This window comes from Xiphophorus maculatus, chromosome 17 (assembly GCF_002775205.1).
Source record: "Xiphophorus maculatus strain JP 163 A chromosome 17, X_maculatus-5.0-male, whole genome shotgun sequence".
Lineage (NCBI taxonomy): Eukaryota > Metazoa > Chordata > Actinopteri > Cyprinodontiformes > Poeciliidae > Xiphophorus > Xiphophorus maculatus.
The window spans coordinates 10,687,950-10,707,929 of NC_036459.1; the positions used below are offsets into that span (position 1 = coordinate 10,687,950).

General features: G+C 40.1%; 1 protein-coding gene across 4 annotated transcripts in view; it reads right to left on the bottom strand.

The window, feature by feature from the left end:
• dock4 (dedicator of cytokinesis 4) overlaps positions 1 to 19,535 on the bottom strand; it is a 125,521-nt gene extending 105,986 nt beyond the window's left edge. For all 4 annotated transcript variants that reach the window (XM_023349960.1, XM_023349959.1, XM_023349961.1 and 1 more), the window contains exon 1: positions 19,302 to 19,535. In XM_023349960.1, coding sequence (XP_023205728.1) covers positions 19,302 to 19,319 — 18 coding nt within the window. In that variant the 5' untranslated portion in view covers positions 19,320 to 19,535. The remainder of the gene's footprint in view (positions 1 to 19,301) is intronic.
• Between the last annotated feature and the right edge of the window lie 445 nt (positions 19,536 to 19,980).

A 19,980-nucleotide genomic window follows, 5' to 3' on the forward strand; every position in this document is an offset into this window, starting at 1 on the left:
AACATCTTAGCTAATAAAACATGAACACAAAAGCCTTTTTTCTTGAAGAAATTTTTTGCAATATATTTCAATCTGGAGCCACTTTCAATATTCTAAAAGGTTAGTTTGAAACACCTGTGTACATTCTCACACTTATTTTCTGTGCACATGTCCTCTGGACTAGTGCTGAAAAACCTATACCTGTACTCTCTAAATTAGTAATGTAAACCATGAATCATTCTTAAATTTTTATTATGGTAGGTTTTTTTTTACCCTGGAGAAGTTTTTGCTCTGGGCCTCTCAGTTCTCATTTACACACAGCAGAAAATTGAGCATTAATGCCCTGCCATCATAAGTTGGTAGTCTCAACTCATGAGACAGATGGTGCTTCTTCTCATTAGAAACCATAACTCCCTTAAAGCAAATGCATATAGTGAACATATATTGTTTAAGCTCAACGGCATGCATGAGAACAGTGTAGTGCTACTTATACAACAGTTCCGGGAGAAGTTGTACAGGACATTACACCTAACTTGATATTCTAAATATGAGATACCTCAGGTACTGCAAGGCCACAACACAACCGAGAGAGCTTTTAATAGGACAGAAGCCAAAACACAAGTTCTCAGAAAAGCCAGATGAAAAGCCTTTGCCTGCTCAGTGTTGCAAACTGAAATGAAAGGTAATTGTATCTTTATTGTAAAAAGACCAGTAATGCATTTACAGTCTTTAAGCTCCAGCTGTGCAAAGGAGGTCAGCGAGGAAATAAAACCAGATGTTGCTTCCTTATTTCGGTAAAGTGGCACAGAATAATTTTTAGAAAGTTTCACATAACAAGTCACTGATTTGCCAATCTGCATGTGCCCACAGCCTGCAGTTGTGCATGTGATATGTCAGAGTGTCAAAGTGCACTTAAGGCCTGAGGCATCAAAAAGGTCAGTCATCAACGGTCTAGGCTATAGATTGTGTTGACATATTTCCTGTGGGGGTACATAGTGCTTCTGCAAGGCCAAACTCAAGGGTTGCAAATGTAGGCAGGCAAACGCACACAGAGCTAAAAAGTCAATCATTTGAATTTCTCTCTTTATAATCTTTATTATTAGTCACAGTTCTGATGCACATGGCGTAAAGGGGTAGTTGCTGCACAAACAAAGGAAGGGTTGGCAGTGGATCATATGGTTGATACAGCGTTGATACAAAAATATGATACAAAGTTGACTACTTAGAGAATACTACCAGTGTACTGACAGGGCCGTCTTCAGAATATTGCATGAGATTCAGTCACATCACTATTTGGTAATTAGAGCCCGGCCGAGTTTCTAATCTAACTTTTGTGAGGCAATGCCAGAGTATTATTATCCTATAGTTTCCACATTCCTTACACTGTCGAAACAGAAAGTAAATGTCTAATACTATGACAGGGTATTAGTCTTTATGTCATGACTGTCTGTATCAGTTACAAACAAAGATGTCTATTGAGATAACTTTGTCCTTTTAAAAATCAGAGAAAATTAATAGCTGTTGTTCTGCAAGCTGACTAAAAAAATGTACTTTTTAAAAACCTGGTACAGCTTGCCTATACGGACCAAAACAAAAATAAATTAATGACATTGTGCTTAACGATGACATTACAAACAGATTTCATTTTTCCAACTCCTCTGAGTCTTATTAGGCCCCAAAATAAAGCTGAAGTGGACATAAACAGGCTGGCTTCCGCTGGTCTTCTGACCCAAATGCATCGGAGAGACCAGGCTATACATCCAAATAAAACGCTGCCCCAGAAGCCTTTTATTCAATTCCCCCCTGAGAAAATAAAACAAGGGGAGCCTGTGACAAGTGGAGATAGAAAGACTGTATAACAGACGAAACAAGAGTGAGTGGTACTAGTCAGCAGGGAGTGCATGAAAAGCATGAGAGTGAATGAAAAGACCACAGTGTCCTTCATCTGTGCTTAGCTGCAGGGGCTGTCTGGCGCAGGTTTCGAACTTGGACGTTCGGATTTGGCTTTTGAGGTCAAGACATGGGAAGAATCACAGAGAGGAAAGGGAGGCATGCGCTAGTCGAACAGTGTGTTTCCGAAAAAAGAGACTGGGCACCGGGAGACGGTCAAAGCTGAGGCAATTGAAGCTACTTCCCAAGATTCGACACACACACACACTTAGTGGGCTCTCTCAAGGACACGCAGATGGCAGGTGCTACACAAATACAATCCACTGAAGCGTACCTTATTACCAGCTAAGGCTGCCAGTCACTGATTCATAATAAGACCTGCTCTGCGGCTCTGAGAGGAAAAGGTCAGCTTAATTTGAAGCCTAAAGTGAATCCTCTGAGCAGTTCTAATGTAGATGAAAAATAAAGAAAAGAGAGAACTAGCTGGAAAGAGACTCCATAAACATCTTTACACCTTCTCAATAAGAAACGTCAAAAGCTGAAGCTGAGGAAACTCTGGTTTTAACTTTTAAAGTTTACTAGCAGTCCTTTTGTTTTTTTTCCACGACAACAACTTAAAATTGTCACACTTACAGTTAATAATCCTAAAAGCCTACCGAACAAAAAGGCATTCAACAGTGTGCACCACTGAGCTTCAGGCAACAGGGCTAAAAAAATCTGAAAGCTCAGCCACAAGACCCACAAAGCTCAGTGGGGTAGGACGAGCAGAGGCGACCATGTGAGATGCTGACGACAAAAGAGCTGAGCTGACGGCGACACGACAGCAACAGCGGTGAGGCATGACCGAGCCAAAAACACGACGAGAGTGGAATCTGCCATCTAACCCGAGCCTCGGAATAAAAATAAAGAGCGTCTCCCATGTGATACGCATCCTGCTTTCCGTGAGCCACGAGATGCGGAAGACGGATGGGTTGGAAGTGGGAGTGTCTGTTACTATGAGGAGAACTGCTTCACATTCTTTCCTATCATGGAGAAGGTCATGCTAAAAAATAAAAAAAAAAAAGAAAAAAGGGTCAAATCAAACATTCTCTAGTGACGCAGCATATGTGGGAGGTAAGGACGTGCAAATCCGGTACATCCTGCATTGTAGGTGTTTCAAAAATGCACCAAACACTAATTTTACACCAACTCTGTAAAAAGAAGAAAAGGAAAAAAAAAGATCTATTCCACAACCAAGTTGCTCATAGTTTCCAACTTAAAAATAGAGCACAAAGAAACCATTAAGCACAAATCTCTTGTATCCAAAATGTCAAATTAGTGTTAATGGAAAATATCCTTCCTCTAAAGTTCTTTAGTCATCTCTCCTCAAACTATAGGGATTATATAAATAACAAAAAAAAAAAAAAAGAAGTGGGCAGACTCTTCGCATCTGCCGATGTAAACAAGAGTAATTTAGCCAACATGGGCGGGTGGATGCTTGTAGCTGATTCATACAGTGGCGACCTTTAAAATGAAATGCCCACTAAACCACACATTGTGAGTGACTGTATGGCCTGTGTGAGTGTATGTTTGCGCACGCACATGGTTAAACATTCCTGTGAGGCTGAGGCGCTCAGCTGTCATCAAGACCATTTTTCCTGACTGCCTGAATGCCACCGGTGGATCAAGAGGGGATTATTCCTGAAAGAGCCTGTGGAATTTTGAATTCGGATAAATGGGAAACGGGGACAAAACACCCCCCCAAAAAACCCCAGAAAGATTTGACTTTGGGTCTGAAAGCCAGGCGAGCTGTGGTTGTCAAAGCAAGCAACTTAGGATGCAAGAATGCTAAGAGCAACGGTGATTGAGAACCACACAGGGAAGAAGCTCCCCTTGAACAGTCCCTCAACATGAAAAATAATTAAGCAATATCCGACTGCCACACACACATTTACACAAAGAAAAAAAAATCTCTCTGTTTGCTTTGAATTTTCCTTTTACTCAATGGAGCTGCTTCACACTTTCCCTTGATCTCATCCATTAACGCTAACACACAAGTGTGGATCACGAGGCTGCTCTCCAATTTGCTCCATAATGGCTCTTGTCCCTGTCAGGGATCTCAAATGAAGGAGAATCCCAATTCCCCCCTCACATCCTTTAGAATAAATTGGGCAGCAGAAGTAGCTGTGGCCAAAGATACAGATACAACACAAAAAGGGGCAGGGGCAAGCCTGACGGTGGCGCCCAGAGGGTCAGGGTGTCAAACCGATGGCCCTGCTCAGCTAATTTGCTCACGCGCGGGTACACACAGATGGAATCAATATAGTAGAGTAAGAAAGTAAGAGGGGAGAGGGGGGCGATGAGGAGAAAATGCCCCAGTTTTCTGATTTAGGTCAGCATCAGTCATGTGCATCCTCTAAAGCTGTCTGTAATTAAACAGAACTAGTTAAAAAGTCGGCAGGGGCCCCCTGAACTTGAAGGGAAACTAGAGATGAGAGAACGAGGAGGGTGATTAATTTCCATCTTTGTATTTCTCCTCCCACAGTTACAGATGAACACGGATATACAAACCAGATAGGTAGCCTCATTTATGTGCTGGTTCAATCCCAACACTCCCTGAGGGAGAGTTGAGATTTCTAAAGATGCTAATGAGCTTCAGGGAGAGTTACTTAAGCACAGCGAGGGGCCAAGAGAGACCCACCGGCATGGTGCTTGGCCAGCATCGGCAGTGCATCTCTGAGGAGAAAGTCCATGCAGACTGACAGCTGACAGCCTATCAACCCTCACATTCTCTCTGCCTCTCTGGCTCCAGATTACCCGTATCACTTCACATCTTGATGCAGTTTATCTCTGCCCTAACATTCTTCGTTTTCCTTGTCAAGCAACCTCTGAAAGAGGAAATCCAAAGCTTGGGGATGTAAATAATTTGAAAGACTCTATGTTGAAAGTTACCACTGGTAAATTTCATTTTTAATTGCTCCCTAAGAAATATAATTCACCAAAGGTACCAAAGGTTCTCAAAGTGCAGTAAGATGATGAATGACCTAGCTGAGCTCTGCATAAAGGGCATCCATACAAGATGGGCATACATTATTTAACACAGTCGCTTTATGAACTCAGAATATTTAGCCAATCAGAATCAAGCTCTCTTTTGACAGATTCTCATAATAAATTTGCCTGATATTAAATCACTGCTGTCTACTGAAGAATTAAATAAGTGTTCAAACAAAAAACTGTTTCCTGGTTAGACAAGTTAGTCAGTAATATTGCACGATAATCATTTGAAAAAAAAAGAAAAAAGATTAAGATCTTTTTGGCATATTGACAGAAAATGTCTCCGACTGTTGCCCCACAATGTGCTGACGTAAAAGATGCTTGGCCTCACAAATGGATTGGGAGTTAAACTAAATTTGCTTTAATCACTGATCAAATATAATTAATCAATGATTTCCATTTAAAAGCACAGAGTCTTTCTTCTTCTTTCTATGATGACTAGTTAAATTAAAAAAAAGTACTTTAAATTGTTGGAAGTTATAATAGAAAATTTTGCGGCTTAAGATTTTAAAGCCTTGATAAACTTCAATGCAGATAACCACACTATACCTAGCGTCAACCTTGCTTGACTGAGCACAGATGGCAAATCTATGGTTGAATAAAAAGGTGCAGTTTGGTGATTCAAAATCAAGAAGATTACATTTTTCTGCAGGACAATTTTCAGACACAAGGAGGTTCCATTTATTGTCAATTATTCCATCTATATATGGTTTTGTATGTGTTATTTTGCTTACTATAGAAATAAGAGCAAAAAAAAGCAGACTACTGCCAAATCTATATTCCTAGGTGGTGGTGGTAAAGTTACATGTGCATTAGGGCAGCTAGCGCAAAGAGGATTATGGCTGCTGTCCAGCTGAAGGACTGGGATGAGTTTATGGGTGACGCATCAGCACTGATGGTGTCTGGAAATATTACCCTACAAAAATCAATGGCACGGTACATACCCGTTCAATCACCTCCATTACCACACTAACCTTTGAACTCGGTCCAAGCCGGAGAACAGGGAGCTGATGAGTGACCCACATCCCTCTCTCTACCCGTAGACTTTTGAGTTACAACTTGATCGTCTCATTTCAGCTACACGCCCAAATTTTCAATTGCCGCTTGAAGGTACGACAGCAGCATCAGCACCCATCCTATAGCATATGTCACAGATATGAGCAGTGACACATGCTCCATTTGTGCATTGGTATTTTTAGCACTCCCGTAGTCATTATGTCAGCACAGTGCAGCAAAGCAGACTGGCCAGACTGAAGTGAGAGAAAGACAGGAAGGAAGACAAAGGTCTGTTCCCTTGAACATGGGCATCCGCTTAAGCATGCATCTAGGCTGCAGAGAATGTGCTTCCCTCTACTAAACAGTTAATGTCATTTTTAAGGGTGATGGATCTACAAGTACACCTAACTTCTCTAGCATAAAACTGCACCAGTAAGTGCTTTGGAGACTATATCAAGAAGTAAGGATTCAATTTACAAAAGCAAAAGACACTCGTCAGCCAGTCTTTTACGTTGCAATAAGAGAACAAAAGCATCTGTCTTCAAAAAGACAGAGTATGCTGGAAGTCCTGGAGGGCTGGAATATAATACTAGTCTCTGTGATGAGCATTAAAGATGCAATGAGACCACTGATGGGTCATTAGGTTGCTAATAAATAGCCAGGATGACACATGAGCTAGAAAGATTTCCACTATTGATCCATTTACTCAAGAGATTACTGCATGGGTAGCGATATAATGCTATTTTAAAATTGAAACGTTCTTGGGAGTGAAACGGACACCACCAACAACGATAATCAAAGTTATCTGGATTCTAGTTGAAGCTCATGTTGTGTACGAAAAATAAGTTTAGCCTCCATCAGCTCCTCTGAAGTACTGAGCCAGCTGCTTGGATTGTCCATCCTCCATCATCACCCAAGTCCAAATGCTGCCATTCCATGCACAAAGACTCCCACAGTGGGGGGTTTCCTCCACATTTCCTCCTTTTGCACCCACACAAAGGGGATCCATTTCAGTTGCTCCGCTACTTTCCGCTTATAGTTTCTTCACACTCCTTCCCCTGAGGATGCAACTGCTGTGGGGAGGCAAGGGGGGGCACCAGGTGGATGTTTAGAGGGAGTTTAAGCTTCTGGCCAACAGGGGGGCAAGATCAACCAATCAAAACATGTTTTTTGGCAAGCCTGTTAGGAAGCAAAGGAACTGATACCAGTGCCTGTAGCAACATTAAATCCAGCTTTAGGGTTGCAAGGAGATTAAAACTACAGAAATATTTTCACAGAAGACTGACTTGTACAGCAGTATGTAGCAGGATTTGAGCTTAATCGGGAGGATTCCATCCTCCTTTCTCCCTTTCTTAGAAGATAAGAAAGATCTTGATCTGGTATTATCAACCAATCCTTTTTATTTTTATAGTTAAATACAAGCTAAAAACAAGAACAAGTTCTTCTTGTTGTGTTCAACAAGAAGAACTTGTTGGACAAACAAGGGCAGGAAAGCATCCTTGTTTCAATCAAAATTACCCAATCTACTTTAATAACTTTCTTTCCACTGTTTCAGAGAAAAGTCAAGCGTTTGCTCAAACATTCTCTGCAAAATTCAATACATTTGTCATAAAATCTCAAATTGTTATGTTAAATTATAAAACAAATGGCATTTGTAGTATTTAGCAAATCTCTCTGCCCACTCTAGCCCCTTGCACAAGGTGGCCAAGATGGATGGAAAAAAATATATAAGCCAAGAATGTGTGTTCAGAATCAAAATCAAAATGTTCCAGATAGGATTTCTCAATTCTTTAGCAGACTTATTATTGGCTAAAGAAGTGCTGACAAAGGCTAAAAAAAAATCACTCTTTACTGGCTAAAGTTCAGAATGAGAGGGCAAATAGGACTTTAACAGATCAATGAGTTGGACAAAAATCAAAATCAGCGTCTTGGATAATTTCACAAGCAACATGTTGCCAATCAATGTTAATCTGGTCTCAAATCAGTAACTCTGCATCATGGGAAATATTAAGAACAGGCTGAACATAGAAGCCACTGCATTAAGTGACTTTTTTTTTTTTTTTAGAAAGATTTAGATATAAAGTTAGTGTTGTGTTAGAGGATACTGAGCCAGCTGGAAGCAGGAAGATCCAGAATGCCTCTCCAAGTATTATTCTGCCAAATGAGTAAAACCGGAAGAGTTCAATGTCAAAACAGAAGGACTTCTAAATGCAACATTTACCAAGTTTTTTTTAACAAGCATACATTTTTAGTTTCGACATATGGTTGCATTTTGTTGTGTTAGGGTAAAAAAAGCATCGCATTCATAATAATGAACATGTGCTTTTGGCAAGTCAGTGGTCAGGTTTTATAAAAGGTATTAATTACATCTTGACCTTCTAATTAAAAAGGAAAATAAAAACTAATATCTATCATTAAGATATCATAGATATCATGGATTATCAACCATTGTTGCTTCACCTTGTTGAAGTAACATACATCCATCTACAGATGAAAATATTAACATGCCAGCAATTACCATTTAGTTATGGAGTTATGGGGATAGATAATGCCAAAAATATGTAAATATGACACTTGATTCATCATTTTTTTTATTAGGTGAAAAGCTGTAGACCAATGATCTATCCAAGATGTACAAAATATACTTTATATGCCTCGTATTTTTGAAAATGTTTACATTTTCTCCAGTAGTTGGAAAAAAAAAATGTTGATTTGAATCCCAAAACTACATTTCCTGGAACAAGACAATCAATAAAATAAATGGAGAAACTTTAAGCCATCATCAAATTGGATTTAAAAAAAGACCCTAAGGTGGATCCAAAATGTCTCTAATGTGGGTATGAATGGATGAATTACTCAGTCCAGTTCTTCTCTTGTCCCACAAGGGGAAATTTTGTTTTTCAGGCATTTCAAACATCCAGAACAACATAAAACTCGCAAATTTAGGGACCTGATTACTGTGGGTCCAAAGGAGTTTTTCCATTGGTCTAAAATATCCTAGAGCCAAAAAAAGATCAGGTTCAAAATTGCAAAAGGCCAAAATGTAAAACAGGCAAAAAGTCAAGGACCCATTCCAAGACTATTTAAGCGTCCATTAATCTACAAGTGATATAAGTGGGGTTAACTTTCATTAATAGGCTCAGAATAATGATCAACATATACATTTGACAGTTTCTGTTCATTGTAGGGTTTCAGTCTAAAGTCAATCTAAATGTTCTTTAATTCACTTTGTATTAAAATAAAAAAAGCTGCTATATCAAAACAGTTAAAATTTTGTTATACCTTTCATTTTTGCTGTTTTTTGCAAGCAAAGCCCTTCATTCTTGAACAAGGTTTGCACAAATAGAGTTTTCTTTGTTATGAATTGGCAGCTCAGACCCCAAATTCAAAAAAAAAAAAAAAATCGGTATGAGACTTTTGGATTGCCACGCTTCTAACGAGACCAGCTGGAACAACATCCGAACCACTGACAAATTTGTTCCTCACTATGTAAACTAAGGATGTTTTTCAGTAGAAAGGTTCAAAAATAGTCTACAGCTAGAAGGGTTAAATGCCAGAACACCACCAGACCTTCTGAACCAACAAAAGAAACCTCCTTTTGCAACTTCCAAAATAGGAACACAAACAAAGCCACCCTGCCCCCCCACACACCTCAATGCCAACATTGGCTGTTGTTGGAAGAATACTGAGCAGGCCCCCGTTTAATTGACAATGATGGACAGGGAATGACTCATGGTTTTCCCCTACAGACAAACCAGTAGCTCAAATTTTGTCGACATTTCTTCACTATTACCATCAATCGTTATTAATTTAAACCCTTTAACTAAAAACTCACTTTCTGTCTGTGTGGTTGGAGAGCTTTTCCTCTGATGTGGATAAATGTTCCAAATAGTAAGAGTCCCCGATGAAGGCTGATGGGAAGAGATGTAAAAAGTGAACTGGGTCACAGTTGGGGGTTTAGTAAACCTGATGAATTAAACAGACTCTCTGAGGCAATAATGCTTCACACCCACACAATTTATTTAGGAATTTATGGGAATTGTTCAAATGAGAGGAGGCAGTCAGTCATAGAGCCACTGGCTGACTTTTAGTGGAGGAAATCTCGTTTCACAGTATTGAATCCCAATGTTGCATCTAAACAAAGAACAAAAAGAAAAGCAGTCATTTGTCCAATAACCTAATTAGTGTAAGTCAGTTTCAATGTGCGAATCAATCTTGCCGACAATATAAGAGATGGGTTTCTTAAACTAGGTGAAAAAGGGCATCCACGACGAAGTGAAGCATAAAAAAATAACCTTTTAGGAAGTCAGCCTGATGTCAAAGTGGCATTTCTGCCTGGGCAGTGAAAGGAAATGAGAGGGAGGCAACAAGAGTATTGGGGACAGGCAGCGAGCCAGCCCATCACTTGCAGCAGGTTGACTTGTTGACAGGCCAGACCACAGTCTCATGAAAAGAGCAGGAAACGAACAGCATGTACAGACCTACATGGCGGACAAAGTGCAAATGTGGTGGCAATTGAACAATATCAGAGGTACCCGAAGTATTGTAGAAAACACACAGAGCGGGTAATAACACTGCCCACAGAAGCCGAGGTCTGAGAGTTATCGGTAAAGCTGCAGTTGATCCTCCCCACTGTGATCTTTACAGAGAGGTGGGGATCAGTGGAGAAGTGAAAACAGTTCAATCTCAGGGAGGACAGAGAGGGGTCTACAATCGATCAATATCACAGTCACGGCCCCAGAGCCCACAGTCAATATACACTAATATTACATACCTGCAATCTGGGAGAGATTATTATGGTCACTCCTACGACTAAGTATGCAATATTATGGACACAGGACACAAGAGATGCTAATACAAAGAACCTCAATAGGTAGCTGGGAAGGCTAGCACAACAATATTTACACCCTATTGTGTTTGATTGACAGGTGTAATAAACTACGAAACATAAATGCCAAAGTGTTATGAGATCAGCAGTTTTTGAAACCAAATTCAAAAAGAAGGGGGCGCCAATAAAGGAACGGACTTGATTAGATTGAAACCTATATGCCATAGTCCTATCTGCAACACACAGACACACACACAGATATTAACCAATCTATCAAGCATTGTAGAGGTGAAACAAGATTTCTTGCGAAAGTGAAGTCAAAGCTAATATTGTTGGAGACTCTGCTCTTCAGTCCATCCAAATGAGTTACAGCAAAAATATATATGAATATACACTTAAAACATCAAATGTCCTAAATTTACATTAGTGGTTATTTTCAAAACTCAACTGAGAATTTATTTCAATAAATAGCAAAACGTTGTGCAGGACGTGATATCAAAGTGCGTAAAAAAAAAGGATGTGGAAGATTGTCTGTATCTACAGCTCTACTCCAAAGCCAAAGGGGGTATCTATGGTGTTTTATCATCTTCAGACATGTAGTCTGCTGAGGCCGGGGTGAACACACGCGTGTAAAATGGAGTGAGGAAATTCACATATGAAGCGCGCACACGCTCACATCAGGGGATTTCTAGGACAGGTGAGTATGGATTGAGAGCAGGGAGGGAGCGAGAAAAAGGATGTATGTGGAAGAGAGATAAAGGTGGGAGAAAAAAAGACAGCGGCATGGACCCTGGGAAGTGGGCTACGAAGAAAAAGGGAAGAAAAATCCAGAAAGAACAGGAATGGGTGAGCAGTAGCTAAGGAAATAGAGGCGGGAAGAAAAAGATGGGGTCATCACAGTGCGACCTGCTGTCTCTGTAAAGAGCTCACCCTATGAGAACGAGCCAGAGAGAGGAGGTGGAGAGAAAACATGAGGGAAAAGAAAAGTGATGAAAGGAGAAATACAATGCAATTTCTATTTAATTGAAGCAGTAAAAAACATCGGAACAGACTTCGGATAAAAATTCAGCTCTGTGAACTCCCAGTCAAGCTCGTAATCGGCTTTCACCTCCCTTTCTTCCTCCATCTCCCACATCTACACCAATCTTGGTGTTAACTCTGATCACACCTCATAAATTCTCAAGGGGTCCGATCTATAATACACCTGAGAACCAAGATATTACAACCAGATTTTGGTGGGGTCACAAGTCCAACTTTGTATATTGGAAGCTCTTCAAAAAAGGCATACCATTTCAGCTACTCAATTGAGAAACGGAAGTTATTCAAGCTAATTTGATAAAGTGACATTTCTAATTTAGAAATGTTATAATATGGCAATGTAAGGTTTTATACAGCCCCTAGGTGCAATTCTTATTTGAAGGTTGTCCTGGAGAGAGTCATTAAGTCCCTGCAACAAGGTTAAGTCATAAAACGTCATTGCTAAAGAACTTGTTTATATTTTCAGTGTACATAAATGGAAAGAAAAAATATGGTTGACAAAACGTACAAATAAGAAAAAGCCTCAAGACTGTAAAGATAAATCTATTCAAAAGTTAGTTCATTCACAAGGCCTGAGTCAGTTTTCCAAAAGCCCTGAGATTGAACTCCTTTTATTAGTATGTTAACAATGAAGCGAACACATTTGTTTCAGTAAAAAAAAGACTGGAGGTACGTGTAACTATCATCAAATGAGATTTAAAAATGAATGGTGCTTTGAGGTCACATTAGTGCTTTGGGTTACTCCAAATCAATCACCACTTCCTCTATGATCAATGCACAGATGCCTGAAAAACCAAACGCATTCGAGCCAAAAACTGATGCCAGTCCAGGAAACGAGTCTTGTGCCCTAAATGAGAAAATTAAAAACAAGTGTTTCTGCATGCATAAACAGCTCCTCTCAACCTGCCACTCACAGTGATTGCCACTGGCAGCCGCTCTTCATTTATGAAGGGAGGCATGCCTGTCATTCTTCCCTCGGCCCACACAAACAGCAAATACACAAACATGTAGCACATGCCTCCGTTGCCACTGCTGCAGGGGTGCTACTGATCAGTTAAATGGTTGAATTCCTAATGGGACACATCCCATTAACATCTCTGACACAGAAATCACAGACTGATATTGAGGATGGAGAACTTCCACCAGTTCGTCATTCAAGCTGCTTGGAAAAACAAAACGAAAACAAAAGTGGCATGTCTATTCAGGGATGCTAACCAATTGATGTTTGTTCCCTTACAATTGATAACTTCCACCTACTTTAGCATACTGATTTTCCAACCCAGATGACAGATTTTTCTGTTTAAAAAAATGTAATGACGCTCCGATGAGATTACTTGAACTGTGCAAGTGGCTACACTTTCACTGAGATGTTTGAAGTCAGTCATAATCCAGCTGTTCACGAAGTGATGCATCTCCCATCAATACGCATCACAGTGTGCAATAAAAAATAAAGTGATGTAAATCACTTCATATTAAACAATGATTTTGTATGGCCCGTGTTTTCCACACACAATCATAAACCATCTGACAAATTAGCATTTGAGATCTAATCTACAACACTGCTGTACAGTGTTACATTTATTGTCAAATAAATGTAAATGCTAGTGACGGCTATGAGCAAATAGCAGGATAGGTACTTCGCAACAAAAAACAAAAGTAGGCCTCAGCCAACTCGATGCAAAAGAAAAAAAAAACCATGATTAAACAAAACTATTGTTGCCTCATTTTTAGAAAAAAAATTCTAGTTTTTACTTCGAAAGTTACATCTTTTCTCATTTTCTGTTGCAACTAGTTGTGTAATAGTGATAATGGACAGGGTAGGACAATAAATCATTAATATAGCCCAACTGACACACGAGCAATATCTATAGAAACACACAGCATTCTGGGAGATGTAGGCAGAGGAAAGGGATTTAACTGCTCAACCTCGGTCGAGCTAAGCAAGGTTGGCTGCATCAACTAACTCACTGTTACCTAGCAACAGCTTGCACAACAGCTGTTTCAGGTTTTACCACTCAGTTCCTCACAACTGCTAAAAATGAAACAAAAATGGCATTGACTGCAGATAAAACAGGAAAAGTCATGCCACCATATTGACAATAAAATTATTATTTACAAAATTATTTACAAGAATTTTTGACACAATTATCAATATTGATTGATATGAAAGGGTTATATCGTGAGAAGCTTTTCAGCCATATCACCCCACACTAACTTATAACAAAATACTAATTTTTTCTCCCTCCATCTTCTTCTAAGCAACAGAAATGTGCTAACATTTTCCTTTAAAAAACACACTCTTGATTATTGAATTATTTTAACTCAATTTTCTGTTATTTCGCTATAAATGTCAGTCGTCACCCCAATCGACCCTCAGCTTCTTTTTAAAAATTGAGGGCATCACTGACAACATTTTTTTCAATTCTTGTTTGGTTGCTGGCTCGCAATATTATAATGGAGTTTCATAATGGGGTGAGTTCTTCGTCAGTAATATGTGTTTTATTAGCAAAGCATTTCATTTTTGCACAGAACAATTTGTACACAATTGTCTGTTAATCCAGCCTTTTCATTTCACATTATGCTAACGTTAACACATGCACAATGTGGATTATTTGGAAATTGCTACAGTAACTTTTGATGATGCATGAACATCCACATATATGCATAAATTAAAAAACATTTGGTGTGTATGCAAACTCACACATTTGCTGATTTTCTAATTTTCTTATCTTGCTGATGAAACAAATAATCTACAGGCTGGATGAACATGACCTATTAAACAAGCCAACAGAGTTGCAAATGAGACAAATAATTTATGTCAAATCAAATTGAAATAATTGGTCATTAACATTACTATATGCATTCTGGTTAACTGGTCATCGCTCAACCATGCATCTATGAGGTGATAGACCATCTTCCTGTTGTGAACATGCTACACTGCCACTGCAAAGGAAATGCAGCTAAGACCCCCAACCCACAGTCTGTCAAAAACCGTATGGTTTTGTATGAGTCACATAAACCAGTGAGCCTATAAAAAAATCCAACGTTACATTTTAATAACACAAACAACGGGTGTAGTAGTGCTGAATGAGTGTGCCAGAAAAGAAACATTTTCTCGTTGAAGTATTTGCTTCGCTGACCCAAGTAAATTACCGATGAACAAAAACGTCAAGCCAGTCGTATGTATATATACATATCCATGTAGATTTATGTGCACTATGAAACAGCTTAAATAAAACTAGATTGCTGAAATTGAAAAATTAACAGAGAACTGCCCAATCTGTTTTATTCACAAGGGAGCCTAAAATGTGCTAAATGATTCTCTAGTGACAAGAAGCTAGTTTGTATATCTGTTGGCAAGTCACACAGCAGAGAAAGGCTTCCATCTCTACAAAAGGAGATGAAGCAAATACATGCTGGTAGGTCTCACCTCGCCACGCCCCTGTTACCCACCATCCCCCCATGCATTGCCCTGGGGTTTGCTGCATTAAGAAATCATGGGTATAATGGTGGAATGGGCCTCAGAGCCTCCAACCAAAACAACCTGCTAATCCCCTGCGGAGTGGGGGGATAACGAAGGGGTTGAATTTGAGGGCAAGGCAGTCGACCTGACAATGAGTCCACCCCTGACACGCGCCAGCACCCTAACACCCCACCACCACTACCCCATCCACTACTGACATGCTCCCAAGGGAGGAAGACGTAATGTCAGCCAAGGGAGAGCAGGAAAGCCTGAGGCCTCATCTTCGCCCTCTATCTCAGCCAAGCATGAGCAGTCTATCATGCTGCAACCTTCTCACTTTTTTTGTTGTTGATGCTCCTAGCTTGTTTTGCCACAGCACTCGCAGAAAAGAAAACAGACGAATAGAAAATTATTCTTCTCACAACCACTGGAGAAGAATTCCGCTTGGGCGAGAACGGATCCAGGACAGGCTCGTTAAAAATGTTTTAATTACTTGTCTGAATTCTGATGAGCAATGACACGGTTGATTGGCTGAATCAAAAGACCTTAATGAGGAAAAAAAGGCTTCGCCCCGTCGAACGTCTAATCTCTCCAAAACGTAACAGTGCAGCCTCAAGTGGTTTGTGTAGCCAGTGGGCGAGTCAAAGGGTATGTGACATCTGTGACAGATTGCTCTTTATGTTCTTATAGATATCCTTGGATATGCGAGTCATTACAAATCAATATCACGACGATGTCTTTTGTTATTCCTATATAATTTCAACCTATATGGGGTTGAAGGAAAAGATACAATGCACTGCTAAGTCTAAACTCTCATCCCCTCAATTATAGAATCAGATAGACCATCTCTCTTTAATCTTCTAACCTTCTTGTAATATTTTATTAACCAATAATTACCCTACTAATGACCTAATGGGCATCCGGATATCAACCTGCTGAGACTCCATCCATATTTCATGAATGGCATTGGCTCCTGTCATTCAGGGGGCCACAATTTTTGCTCATAAGTCAAATTGACTTCAAACACCACAAATTCCCAATTAGACAGCGAGGCGTTCTGAGCTCATCCCGATTTGCCCCCGAGATCAAATACTCCTGTGAGGATCTAAGGAAACTCAACCACCAAAAAAAAAAGAGAATAAAAAACAAGGTTGCCTGTGAAATGAACGTTCATTGAAAGGACCTGCAGATCACAGTCATGTTTAAAATGGCTAACGTAAGGAGTTACACAGCATCTCCAGAGCAAAGATATTACTGACTGGTGTAAGATAAAAAAAGGATGCTGCACCTTGTATAAGCTCCCGGGAGATACTGTAATAAACTGGCTGTTCTTTCCAGAGATTTCTGGTGGGGACCAATGGTCAGGACTGATATGATGGTTTGTCCTCCCAAATAAGCAGTCTGGATTCCAGTAATCTGATGTTTTGTCTTGTAATAGCATGGATTTCTGGAGACACCTCGAGTTATGATCTAAGGTTGTAGTGAAATCTTTGCTATATTGGAAAAGTGTAGCATAGCCCATAATTCCACAGCTTGCATGCACCGTCAAACCATTAGACAATAACAATATTGGGATTTCTACAGCAAGTTCTATATTAACTTTGGTTCACTTATTCTTGGTAAAACCTAAGTAGGGCTATTAAGCATCAGTGATTTTTTTTTTGTACAGTAAGATGAGTGACATCATCTGATCCATTTAACCATTTTCTTTAACTTCTACCCTAGCAGGATCATGACTGGCACAAAAACACAAATGTCCAGCGGCAAATTTCCAGTCCATCAGGGGGCAGCATAGAGACTATTATACATGAACACATTTACACCTATCCCATATACACCTAACATGCGTGTTCTTAGACTGTAGAAGTATCCAAAGAGCATGCATGTGCAGGGTTACAACATGCAAATGTCAAACAAACCAAGGACCTTCTCGTTTAAGGCAACAGTATCTTAAAGTACCAATAATTATACAATGATACACCCAAAGTTATTGTTAAAAAAATGGCAGAATACATTCCCAAACATTCCCAGGTCAATCTAGTCTAAAGAGACAGTACACTAGGTTCAGGTGTTCCCAGTCAGCTCTCGACTTCAAACAATTCCCCACTTTATCTGAAATACAAAGATTTGCAGGAATCACTTCTTCGTTCCCCTTCAAAAGAGAAAAGCGCTCAGTTTTTCTCAATCCAACTTATTCATTCAGTATACTAATGTGTCATTTAGCAACATTTTAGTATCATTTGTCCATTTCATGTTGCACAAAAAAATATGTCATTATTATGACACAAATGTTGATGCTTTTGACTTTTGATCAAAAAAGCATGTCCCTTTAAACTTCAACCTTCACCCTTGTGATGCTCCTTAAGCACAGAAAAGCTTTTCTTCAGCCCATATTGATTCAGCTGATCTAACAGAATGAGTTAAATCCTCTCCAGACACCAACCAGACAAACTGACCCTCTGATTTCATCCAGTTCACATGCTGTAGCTTATGACTTAAAGTTGCCCCAACCGCTCTGTGCTATAAAACAGCTTCTAGTTACGTTTGCTTGTGTGCGTGTGCACGCATGTGTGGGGGTGCGCTTGTGGATAATGCTAGCTGAATTTCACAACAGGAAAACACTGCTGTTCCTTCCTCAAAAGAGAAACAACTCAAAAGGAAGTCTGTGGCTGCCAACACGTCTTAAGGAATAAATCACAGCCAATTAAGAGTCTTACTGTTGGTATTGTGCAAAAGCGGGGGGGAAATGGATAAAAATTAATCCAATTAACTGGGCACCCTTAAGAAGTCTTGGGACAATGGTAACTATTTAGCCTCCAAACTAAATGACCTCCTTTGATTCAGCAGAGTGAACTTTGACAGCCGGGTGTGGGTTTAAGTAGCAAAATGGGCTTAAATCCATTTGTCTGCAAATATAGGGGTTGTGGGCTCTAGAGGAGTGTGTAGCACAGGACCAAATAAGCCATAACTGTGCAGCGATTTAAGTCGGATAGGGAAAGGAAACAAACACTCACCAGGGGGAACATTTCGCAAAGCGATCAAGTGACAATGACAATTGGAGACCAAATGCTTTTGGGGGACACTTTTCAATGCAAAACTATATGTCCCCCAACCATAATCATCCTGCAGTAACAAATTGCAATTTAAATCGGTTTTAATAAGGTGGCAAACACTCCCACTCATTGATTGAGTCCCTTTGAATGAAACTGTTGAGGCATGCATTGACCGAAAGCATCTCCACGGAGCAGATCTCTCCAGGGAACGTCCATATGACAGACTCGTGTCCCTCCTGATTGACCCTCCACCCCCCCGCCCTCCCCAGTTCAATAAGCAGCACCAGGTTTTGCAGACAAATACGGAAATCAGCGCAAACACATCAACAGGACAAAGTCCACTGGCGGGATTGTCGCAACAACAATTGGCATCGCTTGCGTTGTTGTCGCTTGTTTGAGTGTGTGATCCCCAGACTGTCTGGAACAATGCAATGTGGAGGACACACACACACACACACACCGCTACCATGATCTCCACGCGTCCATGTCTATTTCACCCTGAGATCGCGCCGGTTTACCGAGGACCTCCTAATCACTTTTTTCTCCATCTACAAGGGGGTTTCTCTCGGATAATTTGCACAGACACACTCCGACATTCAGCGACTGCCCGAAGCTTATCTGGGGTTCCCATTCAAACAGACAGAAGAGCAGAAACAGTGATTTTTATTTTTTATTTTTAGAAACGCTGTCCGGTTAATGTCACAGCAAAACACAGCGAAAATACAAATAATAATAATAATAATAATAATAAACAACTACATAAGCATCAAACTATGGGGTTCTCTAGTAGAAAATGATAGATATGTTTTGCGATGTGGGACTCAATTAAAACCGAGACAGCCCAGGAAAATGATGCTTTATAAATAATAATAATAATAGAAAACAATGCCCGAGTCAGATTTAGTTCACAATCCACACATTTATTTACACACAAATGCACTTGTGTGCGCTAGAAGAATATGGCAACCGTTTTCGTTTCACTGAGAATATCAATAATAAAACGTGCAATAATAAAACTCACCGACGCCGTATTTCTCATGTTCTGTAGGTATCCACATGTTTACGCTCGGGACATTTAAGCGAGCGGACGGAATAGCAGCGAAACGTCGGGTTCCAGGTGTGTGTGAAGCATTCTATTAGCGGGCTCTCCTCCGCTCGGTAGCAGGAGTCATTGTTTAGGTTACAGAAAGGAGAAAGCGTCGCCTCCACCACATACACCGCCGCCGCTGCTGCTGCTGCTCCTCGTAGTGGTACGGAGTCGTGCCGCTTTCAGGGTCTGTGGGAAACGTGACAACCGCGAGTTTAGTCCGCATTCAGGGGCTGGCTTAGGAAAGTACATTGGTCTTTGATGTGCTGGTGGAAGCGGGGGGAAAAAAGCATTGCTGCATCATACACTGCCTTGCAGAAAGCCGTATGTTTAACCACGTAAGTCAACGTAGCTATGTTTAGAGTTTAAGCGACAGGCTCACATAGACCACACCACATAGCACATAATACTTAAAGAAAAGGTAAAAGAATAGTTTTCAATATTTAAACATGGAAAAAAATCCTAAAATGTTTTTATTATATTTAGCCCCATTTACTTGGATAAACCTAAATAAAATCCAAGTAAACTATTCTACCTAATTAAGTCATTTGTTTAATAAACAAGAGTCCCTACGCATCTATAGTTGCTTTCACATAGCAGCTATAGATGCTGT